This window comes from Pantherophis guttatus, chromosome 3 (assembly GCF_059756535.1).
Source record: "Pantherophis guttatus breed Tessera chromosome 3, ASM5975653v1, whole genome shotgun sequence".
Lineage (NCBI taxonomy): Eukaryota > Metazoa > Chordata > Lepidosauria > Squamata > Colubridae > Pantherophis > Pantherophis guttatus.
This window is the reverse complement of record NC_142065.1, coordinates 184,963,191-184,976,472: the sequence shown is the minus strand read 5'-3', so window position 1 is coordinate 184,976,472 and position 13,282 is coordinate 184,963,191. Positions and strand designations below refer to the sequence as shown.

General features: G+C 32.9%; 1 protein-coding gene across 11 annotated transcripts in view; it reads right to left on the bottom strand.

Annotated features, from left to right (window-relative positions):
• Positions 1-8,079: 8,079 nt before the first annotated feature.
• The window catches only part of WWP1 (WW domain containing E3 ubiquitin protein ligase 1), a 68,293-nt gene continuing 63,090 nt past the window's right edge, over positions 8,080-13,282 (bottom strand). For 6 of the 11 annotated variants that reach the window (XM_034422371.3, XM_087890768.1, XM_087890765.1 and 3 more), the window contains 7 exons: positions 12,784-12,917; positions 12,552-12,692; positions 11,640-11,760; positions 11,350-11,454; positions 9,449-9,545; positions 9,256-9,328; positions 8,080-8,339 (listed from right to left, as the gene is read on the bottom strand). In XM_034422371.3, coding sequence (XP_034278262.2) covers positions 8,240-8,339; positions 9,256-9,328; positions 9,449-9,545; positions 11,350-11,454; positions 11,640-11,760; positions 12,552-12,692; positions 12,784-12,917 — 771 coding nt within the window. In that variant the 3' untranslated portion in view covers positions 8,080-8,239. Of the gene's footprint in view, positions 8,340-9,255; positions 9,329-9,435; positions 9,546-11,349; positions 11,455-11,639; positions 11,761-12,551; positions 12,693-12,783; positions 12,918-13,282 lie in introns of all 11 variants that reach the window. The other 5 variants (XR_015733417.1, XR_015733418.1, XR_015733419.1 and 2 more) reach the window with 2 other exon arrangements.

The following is a 13,282-nucleotide window of genomic DNA, read 5'->3' as shown; positions in this document are numbered from 1 at the left end:
TTTCCATCTACATCTATTAATCCATCTATATACATATATACAAACAATGTAGAGAGAGAAATCAGGAAACAGTTATGAAATTGACAAGTATTCAGAAATAATAGCTTTTAATTTTAATATCTACTTTTCTTGTTTAAACTGTTATTTCGGTCATCTTCTAGCATATGGAAACATGGTTTTAGATACTTCATTTGGATAAGTACAGTGTTTTTGTTTTGGAGAATTTAGCAGGATAGAATATGCTTGCTTTTATATGTCAAAGGATAATTTGTTAAGATATTGTTATAAGAGGTGTGGCACAGTGTATGCAGTCAGCAGTTCAATCCTGATGGGCTCAAGATTGACTCAGCCTTCCATCCTTTCAAGGTTGGTAAAATGAGGACCCAGATTGTTTGGGCCAATATGCTGGCTCTCTAAATCATCTAGAGAGGTCTGTAAAGGACTATGAAGCGTATCTAAGTATGAGTGCTGTTGCTAATGCAATTGTTTATCCTTAACATGTAAAGATATTTTTAAACAGTGTAGTGTTTATTTACATTTTGGCTTGCAACCAATATATGAATAATTTTTTGAGCTTTTTGGTTTCTTGCAAGGTGTAGTTAGAGATTCCTTGTTGCCTTTCACATCTTAATCATATAGTTCCATAGGGGTATAATCTGTTTGCTGCTTTTAAACAATACCCTTCATTTGCAACAAGGTCCTTTTAAAATAAAAAGTACTTATATATATAAAAAACAACAAAAAACCCCATAAACAAATATAAATGTGAAAAAGAAAAATTCAAAAACAATATAGCTCTTGACTAATAGTCTTGAAATGCAACATTAAACTATATAGATTGGTATCTCTTTTTGTTAGGTAAAGTCATAAGCAGAGAACAAATCAGCTCAAGGATTTAAAACTAGGATTACATATCCTTTTACTATAAAAGTAAGATCATGTTTATACTTCAATATGAATAATTCTAAATCATGCAAATAACTAATATCTACCTTGTTTCCCTCAAAATAAGACATTCCCTGATAATAAGCCCAATCGAGCTTTGAGCACATGGCAATAAGGCCAAGCGCTTATTTCAGGGTTCAAAAAAAATATAAAACAGGGTCTTATTTTGGGGGAAACATAGTACCTAAATAGTTACCTTTAATTTTTTTCTATGAAAAACCCTTTGTAGATTTGAAATCGTCTAGTCCTGAGAGTAAGTCAAAAAATTTGCTTTTGCTGTTAATGTATCTGCATCAAATAGTGAAAAGTTTTTCTAAAAAATTGAATATATTTTTATAGAAGAGCTGACCCTATATGTTAAAAAGCTGAAGGTTTCAATCCCCTATCCCCAAAGCCTCTGTGCCTATATACATAGCTATGCTTTTTATATTGAGGTTTGATAGTTACCACCTAACTCCCATGGGCAATCTTCTCTTACACCCTTCTTAATGGTGTAATGTGTGATTAATACACACATTAATCCCAATGTGTGTATGAGAAAGGGAACTTTTAAGCATCTGTTGCTTTTCTGGCAAATTCTAAGGGAAAAAAAGGAGGACAGCATGGCCATATAGCGATTAGGAAAATAGCCTCTCTCTACCTTCTCCTTTGTGGGAAGGTAAATCAGCTAAGGCAAAGCAGCGTCATAATTTATATAGAAATTGCCTTTGTTGAAAGAATTGGAAAAATTTTCACAACAATTTTAGCAAATAGATTAAAAGGCTTCCTGAATGAATTTATACATATTGACCAAAATGGGTTTTTACCATCACGCCAATTACGAGATAATTTGAGAGTCATGCTAAACATACTGGAATATTACGAAGATCATCCCGGTAAACAGGTCGCACTAGTTTTTATAGACGCCCAGAAGGCATTTGACAGGGTCAACTGGGAGTTTATATTATTACAGCTAGAACATATGGGTTCTAGAACACAGATTTATAAATGCAATCAAAGCTCTTTACTCCAAACAAACGGCCAAATTATTGATAAATGGGGATTTGACAGAAGAATTTTCTATTAGCAAAGGCACAAGACAGGGCTGTCCCCTCTCCCCCTTACTATTCATTCTATCACTAGAAACTCTACTGCGAAAAATAAGGAATGAGGAAAGAATAAAAGGCCTTAGAATTGGACAACAGGTATATAAAACCCAGGCCTTTGCAGATGATATGGTTTTCATTCTAGAAGAACCTATAAAATCCTGCCCATACTTATTAGAGTTGATTGAGGAATTTGGGGCAGTAGCAGGATTATTGATTAATAAAAAGAAAACAAATTTATTAACGAATATCTCAGAGGACGATAAGAGGAGCTTACAGGAAGTGATTGGATTGAAAATAGTTAACAAAATTAAATACTTGGGAATTTGGTTATCTGGTAGATGCTCGAGCATACAAGAAGACAATTATAATAAACTATTAATCCAAACAAGGAAAGATTTAGATAAATGGGGTAAAATACAACTTTCACCTCTGGGACGAGTAACAACAGTTAAATCTTACATTTTACTGAAATTTAATTTCTTATTTCAAACTGCACCAGCGAACCTATCCAAAAAATTCTTTATGGAATTAAACCAAACAATAACTAAATTTATTTGGCAGGGGGAAAAGCCATGAATTAAAAAAAAGATGATGCAGGAGATAAAAGAAAGAGGAGGCCTGGGATTACCATGTTGGGAGAACTACTACTCAGCAGCTCTGTTAGTGTGGGTAAAAGAATGGATTACCTTGGGTAACAATCGTCTTCTTAAAATAGAAGGTTATGACCTACAACAGGGCTGGCATATGGCACTCTGGCGAGTTAGTATCCCACAAAACAAATGGTTCACCAGACATTACATAAGAAATATTCTAATTCGAAACTGGGAAAAGGTCAGCAAAAAATATTATATTAAAACACCGTGCTGGATATTACCTGTGGAAGCACTGACATACCCCAAGCTTTATAATCCGACAAAGAAATTAATATACAAGGATTTACTGACTGCACAGGGAAAATTAAAATCTAAACAGGAATTGAATTCTTTAGGATTACAAGTGGATTGGTGGACCTACTTACAGATTCAATCCAAATTTAAGAAAGATAGAGATGGGAAAGGCATACACGTGGACCTACAAGAATTAGATAAAATCTTGAGGGGCCAAGAAAAAGGCATGATTTCGAAAAGTTATAAACTGTTAATGAGATTAGAAATAGGTGATGAGATAATCAAAGATATAACGATCGCCTGGGGAAAAAACTTTGGTTACCCAATCCACTTAGATAAATGGCAAGGGATTTGGTGGGAGAATATGAAGTCAGTAGTTTCCACGGCATCCAAAGAGAACATTTATAAGATGATATATAGGTGGCACCTTCCCCCTGATAGATTGGCTAAAATGTTCACTGGACAATCTGCTGAATGTTGGAAGTGCGAGCTGGAACGAGGCACCTACTACCATCAATGGTGAACATGCCCGGAAGCAGCCAAGTTTTGGGGAAAAATAAAAAAATGGCTTAATGAGATTTTAAATCAAAAGATTGATTGGGCACCAGAGACATGCTTGCTCGGCTCCAAACCGGATAATATTTAAAAAGACTCATGGTATTTGGCCCTACACATTATCACAGCGGCGAGATTGACATACGCGCAACTTTGGAAAAACAAAAATATACCATCAGAGGAAGCAATTATAAAAAAGATTTTGGACTGTGCGGAAGCAGATAAATTGACTAAAAAATTAAAAGATAGAGATCAAACAAAAACATGTTTATCCTGGGAAAAACTATATACTTGGCTAGCGAAGAGAAAATCATAACCCAATCGAAAAGAGGAAAGGTATTTATTGAGAAACCTATACTATACAAATAAAGTGAGGTCGGATAGACCTAATTGATATATAAAGAGAGATAAGTTGTTCTGCCTCCCTCGGAATGTAATGTAGATATATCGTACCGAATATTTAGTTGTTAAGATATTACTTGCAGATATGTTTGTTATTTGTTATATTGTCTTGTATGTTATTTATATGGTGTGTTTTCTGTTTTTTAATGAAAAATGTAAATAAAGATTATTTTAAAAAAAAGAAAAAAAAGAAAAATGCTTTTTACTTTTAAGCACCTACTTGTAAACTCTGCTAAAGAAATAAAAATATAGAACTCTTCAAATCACTAACAGCATTTTAGAAGACATTCCAGTAGAAAAATATATGCAAAAAAGGCTCAGCAGTTCTTATTTAGAAGCAACTTTTTATCATAAGCAAAAGAAATTAAACACTGATTAACTTTTCCCTATTCTAGAAAATACTTTGGTACAGTATTACCTGTATGCTGATTTATTAGCTGAGAAATCCTTCCTGCAAATTCTAAATTTAAGCTTGGAGGAGCATCTGATTTCTCTGTTTCCTCTTCCCCTCCCCATTTTAGCACACAGGTTCTTGTCTGTCTCTCTCCTACCAGAGAAATGGGTGCAGTTATGGAAAGAAGGAATGCTTTTCCACATAGAGAATGAAGGGTCAGAAAATTATGTGTTCTTTTGAATTGCTATAGATTGCTGTAGGGGGGGGAGGGGTTTGGTATCGTTTGTATATTCGTTTTTTATTTTTGTAAGCTGCCCAGAGTCACTGAGAATGAGTGGATAGCCATTTAGTTTTTAAAAGATAAATTAAATTTTTAGTCAAATTTCAAAGACATCCAATGCATATTTGGAAGATACCGGTACATAGTTTGTTATTCATAAGAAGTCTTATTTTTTAGACTATTGCAAAGGGTTTCATGAATGCAATACAGCAGCAAAACCATTGAAATATTTGCTCATTAAAACCAGCAAGGTGCACTTTGGTTATCCCATTTAATTTTAGTAACATCTTTCTCAGGCATCAGTTACTTTTTTTTCTTCTTATAAAACTGCTTGGGGAAGCCAAGGCATCTTTTTGAGCCTTTTTGTATTAGAGAGATGGAGATAGAGATTGAGAGATGTACAAAAACCAGATCCAATACATAGGAATCTGCATTTATTCTCAATTTTCCACATAAATTCTAATGAGCACTGTTGATTTTCAGAAGAGTGCATTTACACCTCCTTTCTAAAATACTGAAATTTTAAGTATATCATTGTTTTATAAAAATATAAATAAACTAGCCAATCTTGTGCAGCTCAAAGATGTTTTTGAGAAGATCGCTTCTTTAAGCGGTTGAATACCTATCTACTTGGATTTCCTAATTGAACTTGATCGGTTTTAATAGCTCACTGTGATGAAACATTGTAAGATGCAATTTGTCTATCTTCCTTGGCAGACAAAGTACTGTTTCTTTGCTATAGGGAAATCAGCCAGTGAATCAAGGCCTGCTGAATTGGGCAAAAATGGGCAAAGTAAATAAGATATTCTGTAAATAAAAAAAAAAGTATGTTATGTAACACCCTGCACCCATGACTTGCACTTAAGTAAATTTCATTGCAGTCATTGAAACCTAAACTCCAGCTGGGGCTACTGTTCATGGAAATCACTCATTGATAAATTTAGAATACATGCACCTTGCCTACAGTTTTGCCAGCATGGGAAAATGGCCATAACACATTTGTCCGACTCTCTTTGACATGCACTTTTTTTGGGGGGGGGGAGGGGAGGAATATTTGAAATGTTACTTATTTCCTCTGATCTTCCAGACAATAGAAAGGTATTGCTAAATAAATACCTTTTTTCTTCGTAGTCCATCAATCAATGTTATGAACCTAAGTATTTTAATATTGCATGCTGTAATTCTTAACTTCAGTAGTTTCCCTTCTCATGGTTGGAACTGGATTAAGTATTCCTTTCATGACTGCACATATAAGGAGCACAGTGGCTCACAAAGTTAGAACACTGGGCTGACAATCAGCAATGCTTGCATTTGAGACCTTTTGCTGCTATGGGGCGGAGTGAGCTCCCATCACATGCTTCAGCTCCTGCTTAACTAGCAGTTCAAAAGAGGGTGACAGCGAATAGATTCATGAGTACAACTTCAGTGGGCAACTTTATAGGGACACAAGCCCCCAACTGGGTGTCCCTCAGGCAATGGTTCTTCTGACATAGAAAATATCACTGCTATTAGCAGCAATTAGCTGAAGGATGCATAATTTAAAAAGAATGAACTGATCCAAGCCAAAAATCTCTATTTAATTTACCAGAAAAAAATGGGAAAATATAAAATGGAAGAGAAACTATACATTTACCTTTACTTACCTAGGGCTGCCCTTGTTTAGCTCTCCTAAATTCCAATAAAACTGGCTTTGGAGTTTTGTTTTCCTCTTTGTCTCTTTTCCTAAATAAACTTATACAAGTATTTCGTTTGTATTTTTTCTCTTTTTGCAAAATATCCTCTGAATAATAGACCAAATAAAAATAAGCAGAGTATACTTTGTGATGCACTGTGTTCTTTATTGTTAATTACTGATTTACAAGATTAACTTTGCAATGGTTCAGTCATTCAATAGTGCAAATAATAGTGTTTCTGTTGTTCTGAATGTAGAATTTAGGTAAACCATTTCTTTCTTTGGATATTTTTTGAAGTTTTTTTCTTTATAAATTAACATAATTCAGGTGACTCCAAATACATTTTCCTCCAAATCTTAGGGTATTTTTATTTTAAGGCGCCTATGTATATTGTGAGAGGGCTTTATGACATTAAAAACATATTGATAGGGGGAAGTTATCTAACAAGATAGACCGAAGGCCCATTAATTCAGTGCTTTTATCAAAGCATTCTCAGGTTAATATCATGAATAATAAAGTGTAACAATATGTAGAAAAATAAGGTTTTGGTAGAATTCAACTGCTATATTGAGAAAATGAATAACAGCAGATTCATACTGCATTTACAGATTTTTTGCAGTTTGATATGTTACAGAAATGTTAATTCTAGGAAATTTATTTTGTGTGTGTACAAAACTCTACGTTTAATGGAATTTACAATGAATAATGAATGCATGATACAATGGTAATTTAAAATGTTACTCTAGTAAGGAAGCACAGTTTGCTAAAAGTAGCATTTGATATAATTCACATCAACATTGTAGAATTTATCATACATTTGCAAATAGCAAATGCCCTCAATACTGCTAAAATAATTTAATGTTTTATATATATATATATAATATTGTACATTTAATGACAAATAAGACTAGCCTTTATAAAAACAAATTTTAAAGATGTTTAGGAACATCTGGATTTATTGAAGTTAAAAATGGATGAGAATACTGAACACTAATAAAATCAATTCAATTGTGCAAGCTTTTATGACTAGTTTCAATAGAGGTCTCTAAATCCATAGCAAAAAATAAAAATCCATGAGCAGAAGATTTCACATTACTTTTCATATCCTATTAAATTTCAAATTAGTTCATTTTATGAAATTGAGGAATATAATCAATATTGTGGAAAAGCCGGTAAAATACCAGACTAGGGCATAATACGTAAGCAACTTTTGTTTTTTTCTTCAAGATTACCTACTGTTCTCTTGGAAATAACCCAAGATAGTATGTAAACAATTTTTAATGCTGATCAGTGAGTTAAAATAATCTGTTCAGCTTCTGTTTGTGAGTCAGAACAGTGGCACCAATATCTTAATAATCACATTCATTTTACTGTACATTACTCTTGTGCAAGTAATAAAGGCTTTACCTATTACCACAGCTACATAGACGTAGCAAAGAGGGTTAACAACTATTACTTTTTAAAGAAATTAAGCTGATAGAATTATATTCTATCACTTCAAAGATCCAGCAGCATTTTTCTACATAATGAAGATGTATTTGGCAGAAGCCTTTTAACACCTTTTATAACAGCCATGCAATAGAAAGAACCTTAGAGATGTTGCATAAATTAGAAGAATACAGAGCAGTCTGTACATTTCTGAAGTCAAGAAGAAACTCCTGACTCTCTGAATGGCTGTGATGTTTTTAAGTTTAAAGCTCTATAAAACTAGAGCTGACTATTGTTTGTGTGTGTGTGTACATATATATCTATATATCTATATAGATATATATGCACACATTTTAAAATAAAGTCTTTTTCTGCTTCAATTTCATTCTGGCCGATCTCTGAGGGCAAAATAAATAAGTAGAGAAAGTAAAAGTTTTTGCATATCTTTGTGGAAGAACAGAACTGCTTTTTAAAAAGATTTCCAGAAAAACTGCTGTACAGAAGAGATGGCTTATGTACAACTAACTGTGCAATTTAGTTGCTCCAGCCTATCTGGAAAAAAAATGAAAGCTTCACTTCAATGAGTCTTACTCTTGTCCAAATCCTTCTGTTTCTTCAATTGCAAAAAGCAACTTTTCTTTTAGCTGTTCATAGCTTTTATAAGGCGGTAAATCTAAACGATTAAAACTGCAGAGAAAAAAGAAAAAAAACTATTTATTTTCTATTTTATTCTATCTGATAAGATCACACCATTAGTTTAAAGATGCAATAACTTATCATTTTACATCTTAAGTACTATCAGCGCTCACATTTTAACATTTCTCTCCACTGATCCAAACAATCAAGAAAATTTTGAAATATGCATTACAGATTAGCAATTTCCACAGTTTTTATAGCTCAGATGTATACATTTCTTGGCCAGACAATCATAAGTGTTATTGACAGATCTTCCTCCACTTATTTATTCTTGTATTTTTCACATAGCATGCACTGAGAAACATTTTGTCTGGATGGCCTTAAAAACCCATCTCTGCTACAGAAAAGAATTATTTTAAATCTATCAGTACCTGCATAAAAGAACAACTTTGGTGCAAATTAATGTATATCTCTTAATATGACAATGCCTGGCACTTGAAAGAGCTCAATAGAATACATGCAACAAAAAAGCAGATGTGTTATTATGTCCTTAGAAATCACCTCAAAGCTAAGCTGAGTTGTAATTGAAAGGGTGGCTAGGTAGTAAAAAAAAATCTAGGACTTTAAGCTACTAAAAAACGTTTTTAAAAAAATGGGCAATAGAAACTATTTCCATGTTATTGCTAAATAAACTATGGATTTCTCTCTGTAAGAATTTAATTACACCTCAGCATATCTTACTAGTATGCTAAATAAATATAACACACACTTGTCTATATACTGGTGTCATATCTGCAGTCAGGGATACCCAGTATAGCAAAACTACATAATAGATTCTTCGCTTATTTCCTGCTAAAATAAGTGGCCCATGAATCCTATAAATGTATTTAGTTCAATGGATCTATGCAGCACATGACTAAATCTGCATTAAGGTCTTCCTCCACATCACTTTTCTGTTTTAACTCACCACGTGTGACTTCTTGGTAACCAGGTTTCCTTCCCAACCTTTTCAACACAGAATTTCTGAGGACCATTACTTCCTGGAGGGGAAAAACCAAACCCTTTTTTAGCAACCATGAAGAACTTAGTATTATTTTAATATTTCAGAAAGTGTAGCTTTATAAGATACCAGTTAAGAATTATTTACACTGATTAGTTACCCATGAGCTCTGCAAATCCTCCCAGTGGTAACCGGCAAGTACCAGTGACAAATTGCATCAGTCTCATGCGGACTTCATTGTCAGCTTCTTTTATGAACTATAAACAGATGTAAAAGAAGTATTATTCTGAAATTCCAGCTAATTAAAAATTAATTATTTTTAATATAATTTTACTGTTATTACACTTGCCTCAACTTTTTCTATTAAAATAAGATGCAAAATGCAGGAGAGTTGTGTAACACAAAAACAAAACATATACCCTATCAAAGAACTAAATACCATCAACAGCATACCTGTACAAAATAAACCACACATAAAAACAACCTAGGAACACAATACATAATAATTCAATTACAACACATCTCACAAAAATAAAAAAAGCTCCCTGATAAATATTTGCAGAACCCAGATTATCTTATTACATTATAAAATTTTATATTGATCTTTATTTATTTGATCTGTTTTCTGAATTGTTGGGTTTTTTTTTAGCATTTCAGATGTCAAATATGCTGTCTTGCTAAGCAGTAGTGTGTGCATGACTCATTACTGGTTTCCTCTTGCTAGCAAGTACTGATACTATATTATTTACATTTAAGGTATAGATGATGGCAGTCAGATAGGGAAAACTCTTTCTGTTTCCCTATTTGTGCTTTCTTAAGTTCAACTTTTCTTTGTTTGTTTGTTCCCTTTGATATTAATGATCATTTCAGCAGCTGGAAACTGCAATTCTATTTTTTGTTTTTGACAGTCAGCCAAGGAGAAAAAGGTAAATCTGAAAGTAAATTTTTAATTAGTCGAAGGACGCAGTCCAATTTCTTGTCTGCCTGCAAGCCTAGGTTCAGACACACATGATAGAGATTTACAAGAGAATATTTATTTTAAAACATTTTTAAAAAGTAAGTCTTTAATGGGCTGACTGGAATTATTTTTTATTCTTAATACGCAAACAGGTAACTTATTAAAAGTGTTGTGTGAAAGATTAAAAAAAGTGGGCCCATACTACTTTTAGATATACCCTTATGGCAAATACCTGCTGTCAGTTAAAGGAAGACTTCCAAATTTGGCTGCAAAAACCTGGAGGATCAATAGATGAGCAGCAAAGGCTTAGTTTTCAGCCTTTGTCCAGATACTTGCAGCACTAAAAACCTCTCCTTTATATAGTGTTTTATAAAGCCAAATATCTTAATACTGTTTTGGTTTAGAATTTGAGATTAGTATAACATGGCTCAGGAAAACATTTCAAGTTTGAAACAAAATACATGTATGCATGTATTCATGCATTCCCCTAATTTCTTACAAGTGCTTTAAATATACACTCTAATTCTGAATGTTTCTGAGGTAAAATAATATTAATCTTTATTTCAAAAAAATCTCTTTTTATAGTTGAAAGGTATAGCCAAGGTATTTTTAAAAGATGTCAAAATGAGCCTAGAGAAAGCTTTAATTGGGACATTGGATTCACAGCCCAAGTGAACGTTTTCAACATTTTTGGAATAGATTAGCAAACATTCATATGTTCTTTAAGTATATATAAAATTATTGCTCTGTCCAAATGCTTCCATGTTTGATGTCTTCACTTTGAAAAGAAATTAACATTCAATTCCATCAGTAAAAACTTTTCACTATGACTCCCAGGAGACAGTAAATTGAGAATACAAGATTATTTCAGTGTAGAGGAAAATGGGAAATATCAATTACATTGAATAAACTTACCTAAATCTTTGGGACTCCTGCAAATTATTATGGTAATCATACATGATGCATACATGATGCATATATGAAAAATTCCTGCAAATATCAGGAATTTAAAAATGTTGCTTTATTTCAGAATTGCTTTTTTAAAATTCACATGGTCACCCACTTTATATTTGCTGGTTCTCTGAACAAATAAAGTATTATACCTGCCAGAACCACATTATTTGTTTGCTATTTCTTGTATAATGGCGATAAACAGTGTTTCTTTGCCAGTCCGCCATATCAACCTCTTGCATTCCACAAAGCATAACCTAGAAAAGTTCACAAAATTTAAGATATTAGCTTGAGTTTTTTGAAATATAAATTATTTTTCAATATACCATTTTATAGCACTTCAAGATCTATCTGCTTTGTTTACTGAATACAGTTATAGCTATTTACTTGTATTAATCCTCATTGTAGAAGAATTTTATCCACTACAGCTGAAAAAACTCACCTCCAGTTCTTTTTCATCAAAATACTGTAGCCATTGAAGAGGAACTACTTCATTGAATCCATCCAAGAAAGCTTTGGTTTGTTCTTGTACTCCTCGTGAAAACCGCCACTCTGCCATTAAACTAAAACAGAATAAATATTATAACTCTGAAAATAACATTCTTTATTTTAAAGTATATAATGCAGGGGTGTCAAAACTGGCGGCCCACAAGCTGGATGCATCACATGTAGCCACACCTATCCTGACTCCACAAAGGCAAAAAATGTCAGGGTGCTTCACGTGACATCACATGATGTGATCGAGTTTGACACCTGTGATATAATATATAACTATTTGAATATACCCAAAAGACTCCAGAATTATTATTTTTAAAAAACTGCATTCATAGCATTACTGATTATGTGCCATCAAGAGGGAGTTGATTCTTAGCAAGCATAGAAGAGGAATTTTCTCCATTGCAGTTTGTCCCTAACCTGAACCTTCAGGTCTGCCAATAGTGTGCTATTGTTCCAACAAATTCCATATTAATATTAGTTCTTTGCTCAACATAATGTGAGCATTAACTATAAAAATTTGCAGCCTGAGCTCAACTATAAAAACAGAATTCAGGGCCATTTGAAAATGGGCTACCTAATTTGTATATATTATATATATATTCTGTATAGAATTGCTAAATAGAAGAGCTGCATTCATATATTTGGGGCTATTCTATATTTTGGGCAATTCCTTTTTCACAAAGTCTTGGGATAAAGAAAATCCTTTTTGTCCTCTCACATACGGTTCTTAAAGTCTATCGCGCTTTGACATTGAGAAAATGCCAAAAATTATACAAAATGGTAGATTTTTTTAATATAGAATACTATGTATAAAAACAAATCTATTCTTGTCCTTTATTTTACTCTATCCCCCTACCCAATATATTCTTCTTTGTTTTCTTCAGTGACAAGTAAATTTGATCCTCCTGATTTCAGCTCATGTGAAGTAACCTTTCCTAGGAGTTCCATGTCAACACAGAAGTACATTTCTAAATTACATTCTTCGATATTGTTGTCCCTAAGAGAGAAGGTTAAAAAAAAGATTAACCAAATATGTTCACTTTATTTTGGCACAAAAAAACTGTGAACATCCGAAAAGATTTACAAACCTTATCCAAATTAGAGAATTATAAAACTCAGTGTCAATAGATTCCAAATCTTTTATTGTGAGTTTCTTATTTAGCATGCGCTTGTAGAATGGCAGGGAAAACCCAGTATCAATGAATTTGCCATGAAACAATGCCTGTTGAAGATTTAAAAAGTCAATGTAGTATTTGATATAAACATTTTTAACTATTAACTAGAAAACTTTTAAAGAAAATAGTACATCTGATAAAAACAGTGTACTGATAACTCAAAATGGATTGTTTCTAGTTGTAAGTAGAATGACATATATGGATTGTGTGTGGAAGAATGCTTAAGTAGAATAGGAAACAAGAACACTCCATACTAAAGGAAGCCTTGACAACAATTACCCTAGCAGGTGATATTTCAGATGTAGCTTCAGAATATAGCCATATAGTCAGTTGTCATGAATGCAACAGAATAATGACCATGAACTTCATGTTCCAAGTCAACACTCTACATAATAATGCTCTAAACATACAT